The sequence below is a fragment of the Notothenia rossii genome (assembly GCF_949606895.1).
Source record: "Notothenia rossii genome assembly, chromosome: 4".
NCBI lineage: Eukaryota > Metazoa > Chordata > Actinopteri > Perciformes > Nototheniidae > Notothenia > Notothenia rossii.
In genome coordinates, this window is record NC_136902.1 from 3,109,682 (window position 1) to 3,126,232 (window position 16,551).

At 41.2% G+C, this 16,551-nt stretch overlaps 2 protein-coding genes across 12 annotated transcripts in view; both read right to left on the reverse strand.

The window, feature by feature from the left end:
* LOC307035619 (protein NLRC3-like) overlaps positions 1 to 16,551 on the reverse strand; it is a 43,804-nt gene that overhangs the window by 15,878 nt on the left and 11,375 nt on the right. Inside the window, exons 1-4 of one of the 3 annotated variants that reach the window (XM_079675200.1) lie at positions 3,774 to 3,852; positions 2,914 to 3,072; positions 2,575 to 2,679; positions 1,442 to 1,677 (exon numbers count right to left, since the gene is read on the reverse strand). In XM_079675200.1, coding sequence (XP_079531326.1) covers positions 1,442 to 1,677; positions 2,575 to 2,679; positions 2,914 to 3,041 — 469 coding nt within the window. In that variant the 5' untranslated portion in view covers positions 3,042 to 3,072; positions 3,774 to 3,852. Of the gene's footprint in view, positions 1 to 1,441; positions 1,678 to 2,574; positions 2,680 to 2,913; positions 3,073 to 3,773; positions 3,853 to 16,551 lie in introns of those variants that run through there. The other 2 variants (XM_079675201.1, XM_079675202.1) reach the window with 2 other exon arrangements.
* The window catches only part of LOC307035615 (NACHT, LRR and PYD domains-containing protein 12-like), a 62,782-nt gene continuing 51,945 nt past the window's right edge, over positions 5,715 to 16,551 (reverse strand). For 4 of the 9 annotated variants that reach the window (XM_079675182.1, XM_079675184.1, XM_079675178.1 and 1 more), the window contains 4 exons: positions 13,907 to 14,077; positions 8,565 to 8,735; positions 8,093 to 8,136; positions 5,715 to 6,859 (listed from right to left, as the gene is read on the reverse strand). In XM_079675182.1, the coding sequence (XP_079531308.1) occupies positions 6,858 to 6,859; positions 8,093 to 8,136; positions 8,565 to 8,735; positions 13,907 to 14,077 (388 nt within the window). In that variant the 3' untranslated portion in view covers positions 5,715 to 6,857. Of the gene's footprint in view, positions 6,860 to 8,092; positions 8,137 to 8,564; positions 8,736 to 13,906; positions 14,078 to 14,842; positions 15,017 to 16,551 lie in introns of all 9 variants that reach the window. The other 5 variants (XM_079675187.1, XM_079675189.1, XM_079675179.1 and 2 more) reach the window with 3 other exon arrangements.

Here is a 16,551-nt window from a genome sequence, read left to right on the forward strand (position 1 = left end):
AATTGGTTAGCCTTGGTTAGCTAATTGGTTAGCCTCGGTTAGCTCATTGGTTAGCCTCGGTTATCTCATTGGTTAGCCTCGGTTAGCTAATTGGTTAGCCTCGGTTAGCTAATTGGTTAGCCTCGGTTAGCTCATTGGTTACCCTCGGTTAGCTCATTGGTTAGCCTCGGTTAGCTCATTGGTTAGCCTCGGTTAGCTCATTGGTTAGCCTCGGTTATCTCATTGCTTAGCCTCGGTTAGCTCATTGGTTAGCCTCGGTTAGCTAATTGGTTAGCCTCGGTTAGCTCATTGGTTAGCCTCGGTTAGCTCATTGGTTAGCCTCGGTTAGCTCATTGGTTAGCCTCGGTTAGCTAATTGGTTAGCCTCGGTTAGCTCATTGGTTAGCCTCGGTTAGCTAATTGGTTAGCCTCGGTTAGCTAATTGGTTACCCTCGGTTAGCTCATTGTTACCCTCGGTTAGCTCATTGTTACCCTCGGTTAGCTCATTGGTTTGCCTCGGTTAGCTCATTGGTTACCCTCGGTTAGCTCATTGTTACCCTCGGTTAGCTCATTGTTACCCTCGGTTAGCTCATTGGTTAGCCTCGGTTAGCTCATTGGTTACCCTCGGTTAGCTCATTGTTACCCTCGGTTAGCTCATTGTTACCCTCGGTTAGCTCATTGGTTAGCCTCGGTTAGCTAATTGGTTAGCCTCGGTTAGCTAATTGGTTAGCCTCGGTTAGCTAATTGGTTAGCCTCGGTTAGCCTGCCCTGGAACCATATTTAGTTTTTGTGACCTCAGTTCTGACTTGAGAGGGAATGTTTGGTCAAACACTTTGTGTCTTGTCTCATAGTGGCGTTTTGGCACTTTTAATGAGCTCCACGGTCTCTGAACAAATGAGACACACTGGCTCTGTGCTCCCAGTGGGCAGGATGAACATGAATGAGTCCACTCAGGGTTCAAAGCTCTGTTCTCACTGTCCACTTTCCTCTTCTTGGAGAGCGCCATGTGTAATTATGTGTCTCTCCCTGTCTGCCGCTAACACGCCTGTTCACTCTCCTCTCCGCTTCTCTCCCTGTATCGCTAATTATTCTCTTCTCTCACTCTCCTCTCCGCTTCTCTCCCTGTATCGCTAATTATTCTCTTCTCTCACTCTCCTCTCCGCTTCTCTCCCTGTATCGCTAATTATTCTCTTCTCTCACTCTCCTCTCTTCTTCTCTCTGCCGCGCTCTCGTCTCTTCTTCTGTGTTTCTCCCTGTATCGCTCACTCGTCTCTTTCGCCCCCTGTCGGCGGCGGTTAAAATAGAATCGCCCCGTCAAAATTGAAATCCCCTATTAATGTATTGATTATAGGTCCGGGTCCGTATAGGTCGGGGTCCGGATCCGGACCGTCTGTTGCCGACCCCTGGTCTATGCTCTACAACCAGGAAGAGGAATGAAACGCTGCGTGTGTTCGGCCTCTTACCTCGTACAGTTCTGCTCTGACTGGCTGTCTGCAGTCCAGCTCTGGTTCTGGGTCTTTCTCCACACTGGGGACAGGAGGGGTCTCCTGATGGAGGGCTCTGCTCCCAGTATGAGGTGATGCACTGTCTGCAGAACCAGTGTCCACAGCTGGTAGAGACTGGATCCTTCAGGACGTCCTGACACAGAGCACAGCTGGACAGCTGCTGCTCCACAGGAACACCGCTCTCCCTCTTCCCTCTGTGGAGAGGAACACATCCTTTACAGCACTTTACATTAGAGGAGCTGATTCTCACCAATGGGCAGAGCGTCACCAACGTCTCACTCAAGACTCTTCTCCTCCAGTAGGACTCAGGTGAGGGTGTTGTTTTGTTTCTTTCCGTTAACTGTCAAGTGGGAACTGAGTATCTTTGTTAGTAAGTGTTTGTGTTTCTCTTATTATCCTACGATGCTGTGATGTGTGGCTGTGGATAAGAACATATGAAGGACAGACCGTCTGTTTCTTTTTATGTTTTTAGAAAGGGGCGGGTCATAGAAGATTATTTTCTTCTCCCTGCTCCTTTTCGGTCAAAGGTGTGTTTATAGAGACATGTTTTGTAAATGTTTGTTATACATGAAGTTATGCATACCATGAACGGAACAAATACAAATGAAATGAAAGATGAAATGTGTCACGCTGCAGGAACACGCAGGTGACATGAATTTCACCTCTTCACTTTCTTGGTGTTGCCAGGCACGGATCTGGGTCTTTGCATTGACTCTACATGTAATCACACAAAGCTCTGTTATATCTGCTAATGCTAAACACAACCAGCTCACCAGGTCATCACTATTATTAAGAAACATCTTTAAAATACATATCATAAACATGCCCAAGTAGTGAATCATGTTTTGGACGATATATTTAGTTTAGTGAGTATTTATCAATATTTTTGCATTTAAAACCTTTTGATGTCACTGATACAATGATGCTATAAATGCATATTGAAATATCCTTAAATAATGTTAGCTTGCTGAACTCTGCTGCCTTTGTTCTGTACTATACTGCACACATGGTATTATTAAAGAACAGTTTAATATATTAGATTATATAAAAACTGGATCCTCTTCAGGTCAGGTTACAGCAGAAAGTCTTACTTTGTGTCTGAGGGTCCAGGTTCTTTACTGAAGTTTAGAGGTTCCTCTTTAGACCAGTCACTCTTCAGAGACAGACAGCTGGGGACTGGAGACTCTGCTCTCTGTCTGTGGAAACAACACATGTTTTAAACATCATTAGTTCATTCAGAGAGCACATTTTGACTTCTGTCTGTATGTAGATTATTTACTATCGCTGATGACGCCAGGGATCAAGAGTTTAAACTTTGTTACTGTTCTGTTACTAAGTTTCTTTAAAGCGATTATTAAAGAACAGGTTAGATGATCAGATAACATAAAAACTGGATCCTCTTCTGGTCAGGTTACAGCAGAAAGTCTTACTTTGTGTCTGAAGGTCCAGGTTCATTACTGAAGTTTAGAGGTCTTTCTTTAGAACAGTCACTCTTCAGAGACAGACAGCTGGAGACTGAAGATGTGTCCTCTTCTTCCTCATCTTTAAAAACACTCATCTTCTCCAGTCTGAGAGATAAACCACTAACACTGGAGACACACACACACACACACACACACACACACACACACACACACTTGTTTTAATCATAACCATCATAATTATACATTTGTGTTATATTAGGGTCATGCAGAGTCAGGCAGCTATCCCTTTGAGAGAGAGAGAGAGAGAGAGAGAGAGAGAGAGAGAGAGAGAGAGAGAGAGAGAGAGAGTTGGGGGTTGCGCGTGCATGTGTGTGCGCATGGTAGAGCGAGGGAGAGTGAGCGAGCGGTGGTATGTGTTTTTGAAATGAACGAAACAGCAGGAAATGTCTGTCTTGTGTCTTCAAAATTAGATCTGTAACAAAGACCTTAATAAATGCAACGGCCTCCCAAAGAAGAGCTCGCCTGTCAGCCTTATTGAAAAGTGGGTTATTGAACCGGAAGTTTGTTGCTTCGGCCCTGGAAGACTGCAGAGAGTCCCCCCTGCTTCTTCCACTACGGTCTGGGAGCCGACAGGAAAGTTTAACACTTGGTTAAAAATACATCGAATCAGTCAGACTTCCGGCCGCTCCCCATTTTGACTGCATGGGGAGCATGTTATGTTGCTTTGATGAATCAGAAAACAGGAAATAAAACCAGTTCACACCACTTGTAGAAGTCTCTTTGGACTCGAGGACGCTGATGTTCAGACATCCAGTAAAACAGAGTAAATAATGTGTTAGAAAGCAGATCCTGGTGTTAACACTCACCCTGTTGTCCTCCTGCTCCGTCCAGCTGTAAAATGGCGTCTGGCAGTCTGCCAAGTCTGACTTCATACTTTCACTTTCAACTTCCCTTCCTGTCTGCAGATCCTCCTCTTGATTCATAACCAGCCTTATCAGCTGAACCAGTTCACATACAGGGACTCTGTTCAGTGAGATGGAAATAGAGCTAAAAACAAGCTCAACAAAGTTATTTAAATAAACATATTAAAACCAGTGTGAAAATCACCCAGTAAACATCCTGCATTCCAAACCTCACTTAAAGGTCCCCTATTATACTGTTTTTCATCAATATATTATAGGTCCAGATACAGAACATGTCTCTGGAGTGTTTGGGTGTGTATGGGAGAGTTAAGACTTAGAGTGACATCAGCGAGCAGAGCGGCAGAAGGAGTCCGCCATAGCTGTGGGAACATGTTTCAAATGGGGGGTGCTGTGGGGATCACATCCTCTAGGGGGGTCAGTGGGGAAGATTTTTTTTCAACATTATAAAATAAAATGCTTCAATCTGGTGCACTTTGGGCTGAATTGCCAGAGACTAGATCTAAGGGGTACAACTCTAAACACCCATATCGAAAAGATCGGTTTACATTTTAATAATCAAATAAGTATGTGGACATAACCAATAACAAGTAAATGTAACTTATTTTATTTTTGTTGTTCATTTATTTCTTATTTGACCAGTTAACATTTATTTATTTATTTATTTATGCATATTCTTTAATCTCTCCAGATTTAAACAATATTTCTGGTTTACTGTCCTATAGTATGCACTGGAATGATTTCAAACCTGTTTTTATTTATCCCAATAATTATAAAGGTGTGCCTTGGAAATATTTGTTTACATAAATTGTTAACAAACCATTTGAGACCCTCTGAGATAACTTAGACTAAAGTGAACTATCTAAACAGTCAGTCCTTTACCTCACTGAGCCTCTCAGTCTGTCTGGCTATCAGTCCTGTCCAGACAGCTGATATCTGTCCTGTGTGTGAGCTGCGGGCGCCTGATAAGCCAACATCCCCCACTTTCATCGTACAGGGCAAATGGAAACTGTAACCGGGGTGAAAAGGGTGTTATCTTTACTTAATTATGAATTTTGTTACATCAGGGCTGAAAATTCGTTTTTTTGTATTATATTTCCATTTAATCTTGTGGACGTGCAGATTCCCTGTCCTCCATCAGGGGGTGCTGCAGCACCCTCGGCAACCCTACTTCCCACGTCCCTGCAGTTCGCTGTTAGAGCCATGAAGACGGATTAAAAAAACGAGCAAACCAGCCTCTCGTGTTCTTGTTTATTTTTCTTATAATCAGATATCTCTGCACCCCATCCTCCTGTCAGCTGCCCCGTGCTCAGGCTGGATCAACGTGATGACGTTTCAGTTGCGTAATGTCACTCAGTATTTTTACTCAAATACCTGAGTACATTATGAGGTAAGTGTACTTTTTTTGTTGTTGGTATTCATATTCCACTAAATCCATTTCCAATACAACAATAAACTAAAGTAATACAATCTAAAAGTCTATTTGATATTTGTGATTCAGTTTTCTGCTTTGGTGTAATGTTGTGGATTGTATCTATAGTTTGTTGACTTCTTGTATCAGTGAAAGTGCATCGATGTGGTTTCCCTTAGTATCGTGCGTCTGACGTCATCACGTAACGCCTTTTCCCGATTCTTCCACCTGCAGGCTGCAGGGTTATGGCTAGAAAGGATCCGTCTTGTGTAAAACTCTCGCGAGAGTTTGCAAGTCACGTGGCTGAATGTTTACGTTTGGCGGGCAGCCTTTCAGTTACGATCGTTAACATCAGTGGGTCACAGCAAATTATGGTGAGAAGCTAAATCATCTATTAATGATGTCAATTACAGGGAGTGTGATTGTTGAAATAGGGTGTTAGCGGTCTTGCTGTTCAAAGAAGAATGACAACACTCTAGATCACCAACACTATGGTTTATTTTTTATTCACAGGCAAGTCAACGTTGTCGCAGTAAAAGTCCCTAGATAGCTCCTGGTGCAATACAATGTTCCCTTTCAGTGTTTTACTATTATGTCTGATGTTTCTCTATTAATATTACTGCTGCATTGATGTGTATATGTATATATATATATATATTGCACATAGTTGGTATTTAACAGCAAGGGGTGTTATAGTCTGTGTTGTTGTGTGGGGGGTCTACTAGGGGTCGTGGTGGTTATATAGTCTGACCGCTGCAGGAAGGAAGGACCTGCGGTATCTCTCTAATGTGTAGGTGGTCCAATACTTTGGTCTATATTGTGTATAATCGAGTATCATCCGCATAACAAGGAAAATGTCCCGAGAGATTCCTTATTGCCTAAAGGAAGCGTATATAATGTGAACACAATAGGTCCAAGCTCTGAGCCCTTATGCTTTGCTGCAGCAACACTGACTGGATTCAATCAAACAGAACTCTAAACACATTTTCAGCTCCGCACACAATCTGCAATTCAACTCTGCACTTTCTAAAACCCTGCACACGGTTCTCTGAGTAACACACAGAGATCTGACATATTCACCTGGCAGCCATTTTGAAAACACTGCCATTAAACATGCTACACATATGAGCCAATGAACAGATACACATGCCAGCTGACCGTTACCGCCTGGCTGCTTTACTGCTGACTCATCAATCAGGATATAAGGACAAACAACAATATCCTGTTTATGAAATACACAAGAAAAGAAAGAAGATTGAAGTCGTTCATTCATGAGAAAAGCACTCAGAGAGAAAGTCAGAAACATTTGATTAAAAGAAATGTAAATAAAATGTCCAAAGAAAGTATTCAGAGTAATTCTTATTACAGTTTTATAATTGTTTTATATATTTCACAAATGATCTGCTTTGACTGCAGCTTGAGAAACTTCTGGATTCAGTCTGAAAGCATCCTTTTTGAACTTGAAACATGATCTTTAATAATGTTGTAGTTTAGTTGAACTCTGAGAGGTGGACTGGCTGGACTCCTCACTGGGACTCTGGTTCTGGACCAGCTTGCAGGGTCCAGGAGTTCTTGGAGAGAAGGAGCGCTTCCTGCCGCAGGACTCGGGGGATGGGAGTTCCTGAACATGGAGAAACAGCTTCAGTTATTATGCTCCAGATATCTGGAACAAAGTCACAGAAAGAATGTGTCTGCAGCTCAGAGAGTCCTGCTGGGAACCCACACATGTTGAGGAGCCCAAAGTGTGATGATAGAAATGTACAGTACGGGTCCCCAGCACATAGAAGCTGCCGGATGCTAACCTGCATATGTTGGGAGAGCTTTACAGACCAGGAGAGGAACTAAGTACATTTACTCAAGTACTGTACTGAAGTACAATGTGGAGGTACTTGTACTTTACCTGAGTATTTCCCTTTGATGCTACGTTGTACTTCTACTCCACTAAAGTTCAGAGGTACATGGTGTACTTCTACTCCACTACAGTTCAGAGGTACATGGTGTACTTTTACTCCACTCCATGTATTTAATACCTTTAGTTACTTCACAGATGTGGATGAATGATGTGAAATCTAATCAAGTGTTGAATCAGACTTTAGTTCCACCTGGAGTAAATCCACAAGCTACCCTGCAGTATACAAAGTCATTCAAACTAGCTGCACCTTTACCAGCTTTGAGAACACTTTCATGATCAATCATTATAAAACATATCATATCTATTATTCTGAAATGGACCAATCTGCACAATGACTACTTTCACTGTCTTTCACTATATTTTGATGATAATACTTTTCTACTTTTACTTGAGGAACATTTTGAATGCAGGACTTTTACTGTGACAGAGTATTCCTACACTCTGGTACTTCTACTTTTACTCAAGTACAAGATCTGAGTACTTCTACTTTTACTCAAGTACACGATCTGAGTACTTCTACTTTTACTCAAGAACAAGATCTGAGTACTTCTACTTTTACTCAAGAACAAGATCTGAGTACTTCTACTTTTACTCAAGAACAAGATCTGAGTACTTCTACTTTTACTCTAGTACAAGATCTGAGTACTTCTACTTTTACTCAAGAACAAGATCTGAGTACTTCTACTTGTACTGAAGTATATGTTGATGGTAATTCTGTAACAAACTGGTTATAATGTTGATGTTTTCATGTGTTTTATTCTTCAGAGTTTATTTACATGTTACAGAGTGTCAGTGAACGCGTCACTGTGTTGATAGACAGTTGTTGTGAAGAGAAACAGACAGAATGATGAAGAGAGAGAAACCAGAGTGTTGCTTTCCTCTGAGGACATGCTCCATCAAAGAGTTTCATATCTGGATGAATGGAGGATATTCAGTACTCACAGGTCTTCTGGATCTCGGCTCTGATCGTCTCATCATCTCTGATCCTGTAGGGATGAACACAATCCAACAGTTATGGATCCAGTTTAAAAGAAGTGTTTGTTCTTTGAGTCAGCTTCAGAGTCCTGACTGATCTCATGCTTTACATCCCATCATATCTTCTCTGCAAACACTACGACTGACTGCCACAGCTCTCAGCTGCATGACAGGAAGTAACAGTCATTAGTCAAGGAGCTCAAAACATCCCATCAAACACAGACTACCTTTTCCACTCTTCTGTCAAATCCCATGTCTGGTGGAAAGTTGATCACTTACTAAATGTGGCTTTGCATTTCCAGCTGGCCTTCTATAGTTGATGGAAGAATGAGAGAGCCTGCAGTCAGTGGGTAACATCACTGATCTGTTTCCCCAGTGAGAGAAACACCTCCCTGTGTTTCATACAATACTGCTGAACCAGCAGAGACCCCTTACTGACCTGAGGGTCTCCAGTCTGCAGTCTGGACTCTCCACAAGATCTCTCAGCAGCTCCACTCCTGAATCCTGCAGATCGTTCTCTTTCAGGTCCAGATCTCTCAGATGGATGTTGGACTTCAGAGCTGAGATCAGAGCAGAACAGCTGATCTCTGACAAGCTGCAGTCCCTCAGTCTGAATAAAGAAAACATGATGAGGATAAAAACCTGTTTATAATCCAATCAGATGTTACTCAACATTTAAACGAATCTGAACAGAAACATCTGTCTACTTCAGAAAGTTAACCTTATCATGTATGTTACAGAAAAATATTATACTCACTTACTTACTTTAATAATATCATTGTGTGATTCTTATTTGCTAATGTTTCTCTATACTTACTTCTCACACTTATAAGCTTGGGAAACTATAACATATAATAAGTACCCTGTATCAAGATTGATGCAAAACAAGTGACATTTGACCTTTTTACAGAGGTTTAGCAAAGAAAACCCACTTCTGGGGTCATTTGGGTGGATTTGACATATCTCTGGCCCCCCTCGGTGGATTTTGATGATTGACATCTCTTTTTAACAGTTAGAGCCAATGGAATCGAGGGAAGGTTCCACATACACACACAGGTTACCAAATAAGGAGTGAGAGTGACAAAACCGGAGCTGCGACACACTCTGGTGGCTACCATTAGCAGCTAATTTGTAGTCTCCGATTTTTGCATAAAAATTGAATTATGGATTATCAATACTTTTTGATAATCACATTAACCGTGTGTTTTTTCTCATTTTAAAACTACGTCGTGTGATGTCTGTATTTGCTTCCCCTGTCGCGAGTTCTGATCGCTCAGTGATGATATGTATATTTCTATAATCTGTGGAATCTCAGGATGTTAGCTAAGCTTGTTTGTGCAGATCCAATAAGTATATCGATCGGTATAGCTAGAGTTCTGTGCTAACGACGTTAAGACGTTTTCGCTCAGGGCTAATTCAGAGGCTCAGCGTTATTCTTGTGTTTTTCTTTGCTAAAAATCGTTCATATCATCAGTTAGCTGAGCTTCTTCCCGTTAAATGGATATGAAACATTCATAGTTTATTAAATATTAAGAAGCCCTCAGACGCTGTTTCCTGCAGATGGTGCGTTTTTCCGCTCGCCGGCGGGGGGATGGGGTTCAACAGGTTAAAAACATTGAATATTTGTATTATTATGTTTGGTGTTGTTATTTGTAGGGCTTTGTCCTAATATCTATTTTTGTATTAAACTATGTTGAAAGATTAGTGTAATATCATTTTTTTTATTTTGCCATGAAAACCGACCCTGGCTTGAATACTCCGTGAAAGGCGAGGCTGCGTATTGCCCATGTGGAAAGTTTAAGGCAAACTTAGCAAACACAGCTCTTCCAAGGAACATTTTGTGTGTGAGAAATTGTGGAGAGAAAAACAAATGCGCATCGAGACTAGTCAGGAAATCAAAACTCTTGTCAACAAAGATCAGCTGGCCCGTAACAGATATTACTTGGGCTCCATTATTGACATTTAAAAAATGAAATAACCATAAAAAAGTAAAATCAAAGCAATATTCTTTCAGTCACAGTTTCTGACACATACTGAAACATGAAACCAGAACACAAGTCACCTTCATACCGTCTGATTACGCTTTCTCTATACATTTTCTTAAACATAAAAATGTTCTTACAGCCCTTTAAATCATTCTGCAAAGAATTCCACTTCTTTACTCCAGAGACACATCTGCTTTAAAACGTGCGGTCACCTCCTCTCCTGCACTTTATGCATCCATGCTGCTATGTTGTTTTGCCATGTCATAAATACTTGTGTATTCTGCTCTTGCTCTTTTGCACTTTTCTTGTATTTCATGTATTTGTATCTGCTATGTTTGTAAATGTCATGTTCTTAATGTTTTATTTGAGGGACTGCGGATGGAAAGTAGCTCAAAGCTAAATCCGGCATATTTAGGCTTGGCACATTTATAGTTTTAAGTGTTCATTAAAGTGCAATGTCCCTACCAGATAAACCATTAGAGTAAATAAACAAACTGATGCTTAGAATGTAATCTCCTCCTATGATGCTCACCCTCTGAAATTAAAACTAATTTGTTTTGTATATTTTCTGGCAGTATTCTGTTGTTTGTGTAAGGTAGCAGCCTTGACAGGCCACTAGGTATTGCTGTTGCGCAGCAAATTGTTGTTTTTTGTCCATTGTGGGACACCGTATTTCTCCTGTTGTTCTGGGTGTGGCCGCCATCTTGGTGCTAATGTTTGTATTCACTCCACGAAAGGTGAGCAGTGTTAATGGTGGCAAATCATTTGACACATTATTGCGTTAAAAACGACCATGAATGGTTAAAGAGTATATTGTGTGTGAGACCACTCTGCAACAAATATTAAGCTATTGTTGCCAGTTTATCTCATATATATTCTTATTGAGCAGTGTTCTAGATGTAATTTAATTACGAGCTGATATTGTGCTAGACATTATAATTTGTATTGATTGTTTTGACTCATTACAATACACTAGAAATAACATTTCCACATAAACACAAGCTAACACACAAACAGATGTGGAGTGCCCGTGCAGATTCCCCATCAAAGCTATGACTCCCCTGTTAAAAACACCCCTTGAACAGAGTTCAAGTTTTGTATGCTACCGGTGTGGGAAGGAAGGACATACAGCCCGTGTCTGCAGAGCAGTGCTCCCAGATCCCAATCCGGCCTGGGCACGCCAACCACAGCCTATGACCCCTGTAGAGGAGAACAGGCCTAACTCAGCTCAGCATTTAAACGCTTAGAGCCCATGGTAACCGGGGCAACCATGGGCGGGCAGTAAGATCCTCCACAACAAGTAAAACAAATCAATTGGTGTAAAAGAGGGCACCCCCTTAGTAGGCCCACGGAACGAGGGTGAGGTTGAAGTCAATGGAATGAAGTGCAAAGCTCTCATCGACTCTGGCTCTCAGGTAACCAGTATTACTCACGGATATTGGTACAACCACCCTGCCCTGCAGAGCCAAAAGCTGCAGCCTTCTAAAGTACCCATAGAGGGTGCAGCAGGTCAAAGTGTGTCCTACTATGGTGTCCTGCAAAATGACTTGAAAGTGCTGGGAAAATAGTTCAAAACTGTGCCTGCTTTGGTTGTCCCTGATTCTGATTATCGCTCCTCTGTTCCATTGCTCGTGGGAACGAATGTCATTCGGGCCTCCAGGAGTCACCTCCAAGCAACCTACGGCCAGCAGTTTCTTCACCGAGTCAAGGAAGACCACCCGGAGTGGTACACCGATTATACGTTTATACAAACAAATATGTTTTTCAATATCGTGTACATTTCGTGATAAATTGGGGTCCACGAAGCTGACACAAGATACCCGCAGATAAGCACTCATCTCAGACTAAAATCCTCAACGTATAGCAGTTTTAATGTCATACCCCTGGTTACCTTGAGACATTTTTTTATTTTTTTATTCAGTGTGACCAGGGGCACGAACTTCTGACTGGTATTGTCTCTCAGTTTAGTCCGTGGGGGAGTGCTTAAGTGTGGGTACACAGGTTCGCCTGGTGCACAAGGTTACGGAGGTGGGGGTCACAATTGTACCTTTTACTATTTAAATGTATTTGTATTATATATGTTTGGGCTATAAAAGTGACATTTTTGGGTGACTTTGTCAGTTTATGAAGCTTATCCCACAAATCCTGGAGGTTCCAGGCCGAATTTGGGAGCTCATAGGCGGCCTGCCATGCGCCCCCACCCGTGGAAAGAAGAAAAAATGAAAGAAAATGGTCAATTATATCTTAAAATAATCCAAAATGAAGTTTTTTTTAATTCTCGAAAAAACGACTGAGTGCCAACGGAGAAGGGGCTCAACAAGCGCCGAAGCCCCGGACACTTTTCCACCCCCCCGTTGCAACTTACAACGGAGAGGGGAATCCAAGCCTCCCCTTCTCTGTCAAAAAAATTCATTCATCATTTTCAGACTACTGTCTGCACGATATCGGAAACCCGGTTTTTGAGAGGACTCAGAAAAAAAACGGCTGTGTAACTTCATGGAGGAATTCACCCGCTCCATGTGCACTCTGGCTCGGATACATTTGTTGCCCAGAAACCCCCCCAGCATGGTTCTTACCAAACTTTAAGTTTTTGAACTGGTCTCTGGAGGAATGTAAGGGGAGTTTGAGGGGACTCTACCCGCATTATGAGGCATTATCTTCGGATTCTTTTTTTCACTTTCATGCATTTTTCCATGGATGAATTCTTTTTTTTTTTTTTTACTTTTTGGTCAATTTCTCCCAGTTTTGGCACCCTGGAGGAAACGACCAAGAGATGACAGGGATCTCTGCCCGCCTAACGAGTGCCTAAATGGGACACCTTTCGCACGATGATGAAAATGAAAAGAAACTGGAGAGATTTGACATGGGGTCTCTCCAGTTCGCTGAGCGCTATTTTCTCGAGTCTTTTCACGTTTCCTTCTTTGTCCCTCCCACCCCCCCCGGTTCTATGTATTCTACTGGGGACACTTCCCGGTACCGAAATGCCATGCCTCGTGCCCGTGGTGTGACTCTGATCACTGGGTACTATAAATTGAGACCAGTGGTCCTTTGTTGGAATGAAGGTGGAGCCCCCCACCGACGCGATATACATCAAATACATATATTCAATGGATTAAACAAACAATATGTTTCATCCATACAGATAGGATGGCGAGCGATTGCCCGATCTGTAAGAGTTCCTACCATGCCCTGAACAAGCACCTGCAGAGGAATCATAGTGTGCATAATGCAGATGAACGAAGAATTATGCTGTTGATGGCCAATGGACGGACAAACATTAGGCTCCATCCCTGCATCATTTCAGGATGTGAGTACAGTGGGACAAGGCTGGACCGCCACTTGGACAGAGACCACGTTGAGCTGTCCCGGGAGGAAATACATGTGGCGTATAATAAAGTCAAGATGAAAGTGGCAAAACAGGAGCTTCATGAACTCCAATTGACAAGCCCCAAAATAGGAATAATTTCCTCTTGGGATGTGGACACTGTGGATGATGAGGTCCTGGAAAGACCTCCACCCTTGTCCCCAGTGAAAGAATGTGACAACCCGGACTGTAAGGAATGGAGGATGGCTACGGGACATTTGGGTTACATTTGCTTTATGCATAACTAAAGCCATCTGTAATTCTATTAAATCTTTAAATGTTAACAGCCTTGACTCAATAAACTGTTTGTTTGTTCTCTAGGTTGTACATTAGGCTACACTCTCACAGCTTTTCTCTGTAATGTAATGAAAGGTTTTAAATGACTCATCTAGGTGTATGAGTATATGAGTGACAGAGAGTCAGTGAACTGACCTGAGGGTCTCCAGTCTGCAGTCTGGACTCTCCAGAAGATCTCTCAGCAGCTCCACTCCTGAATCCTGCAGATCGTTGTGACTCAGGTCCAGATCTCTCAGATGGATGTTGGACTTCAGAGCTGAGATCAGAGCAGAACAGCTGATCTCTGACAAGCTGCAGCCCCTCAGTCTGAAGAAAGAAAACATGATGTAAGTTTAGAAAACAAAGCTCCTGTTTGAAATAACTCCAGGTTTAATAATCTGTTCATAGTCAAACAGGGTTTTAATGTCAGTGATGATGCAGAAACAATCCACTGATAATCTGGAACTTTAACTTTGATCAGATGTAGCATTTCCCCATTTAATGGTCGTATGGCTTTACTGATGAATTAGAATGTATTTAAACTCCAGACTCAACGTAGGAGCTTGAGCCTCTTCGGAGGGTGCTAAACATTTAAACATCCAGTCCATTCTTCTCTTTATCCGCCGTTACATATAGAGTATATTACTTTCTCCATCACGTTGTTTCTATAGCGACTTCCTGTCAACCGCGTAAACTCGCCTTCAAAATAAAAGCATCCAAATGAAACAGGAAGTTAACCTAAATTACATTTAAGATAACAAAACTGCAACGAAAAAAAACAAACACAATGCAACATCCCCTGCAGTCTCACAGAACAGAAATTGGGTTATCGACATCAGATGTTTAACAACTCCTTCATCTCCCTCAGCTCATCAGTAGGCTACTGACAGCATCTCCACTGACTCCTGGAGCACAGGGTGAGTCTGTGGAAGCTCAAACTCTCTCCCTCACACATTCACCTTCTCTCTGTTACTCTGATCAATATTCAGTCATTAGCAAAAACGGAACAAATTACAATAACATTGTATTTGTTCAAATTCAGAAAATCATAAACACAAACAGATCTGTATGAACTGCAGTCAGTGAACTGACCTGAGAGCCTCCAGTCTGCAGTTTGGACTCTTCAGTCCAGAACTCAGCAGCTTCACATGTGCATCCTTCAGCTCGTTCTCACTCAGGTCCAGATCTCTCAGATGGGAGGGGTCAGACTTCAGAGCTGAGGCCACGACTTCATAGTGAGTCCCTAAGAGTCTACAGCCAATAAGTCTATAATAAAACATATATTACAACATGTGTTAAAAAAGAGGAAACATTATATTAACTTCAAGCATTTGATGAAAAAATATTTGACATGTTCTGATAGACCACTTGACGATATTAGAGATGTACATATTTAAATGTTAGTTAATATTTGGATGTGAACGATGGATGAAGGATGTTTTGGCTTCTCTGAGCATCTGAACATTTATTGCGCACACAAACACAATTAACAAACCAATAACGTTTCACTATGTTCAACTTGATACCATCAGATGTTCCCAGTCTATCAGCATTAAGACAGAACTCTGTTCTTGGTGGGAAATTATATAGATCTGATTTTAAACTCTAACGTTATGATTTACTCAAATACCATTTATTCAGATTATTCCAGTGAGGAGTTATCTATCCGGCATTTAAAAAAGAGATCTTTTCATCAATCCATTAATAAAATACATGCTTACAGTTTATGACCCTGGAGTGGAAACAACATTTCTAACTAAGATGGTTAAAATATTACAATTCAAAAATCAAGATGAACACAGTATTATTAATGTAACAGATCAATGGGAAATGAATGATCCTGCAACATACCCGTAGAACAAGAAACATTCATAACACCACCAACTCAAACTACTGGAAAGAATACATGAAGCTTTTAATTCCATACTTGAAGACACCCCAGATTCAAAGTGAATACAAACAAACCCTCACTTCAAAATGCTGGAGAGAACGCGCTGAGCAGAAACCAGACACATATATTCTGGGCCTGTGATGTGTTGGGAGACTTCTGGGAAACAGTTTGAAGAGAAATGTCCAATATCTTGTTCTCTCAACAAAAACCCATTCTCTCTATTACCGGGGAAACACCAGAGGAGATACAAAAAGATTCCTATCTATTTCTGGTCATTAGAAAAGAGATCATCAAACTAATGACAAGGAATTGTCTGAAAGAGAATAACTTAGTAAACTCACAATGGAAGAACTTAGTAAATGAAATCTATGTAACGGAGGAAACAACTAGATTAGAAACCAAATGCATATCTTTGAGGAAAGGTGGGAGGAATGGGTCAGCATAGAACAATATAGTGAATATAATGAATGTGTACCTGAGTATTCATAATGTATTCATAATGTATCCATTCTTTTATTTGTAATATTATTAATACTATTATGTTATTATGTCTTTTCAGATTTGTCATCTGTTATGTATTTCATCTATGTACTGAGATGTGTTTATTTTGTTAAGTATGCTTTGTGAATATTTTCTTAAAAAGCAAAGAAAAAAGCAAAGAAAGTAATAACTAGAAAATGCATTTCGTGCAGAAAATGCATGCGAATGCTGTAAACTGTGAACATTTATGGCTGAATTGAGCTGAAAATGCAGAAAAAGCTGAATATTTTATTAGCTGAATGGTAGCTGCTTTTAGCTACAAAAATGCAGAAAAAGCTTAATATTTAAAAGAAAAGGTTTAAAAAAAAGTATAAACAACAGCATGTATAGCCTTGATGTCCTGAAATAGCTGAATAATGTAATAGTTGAA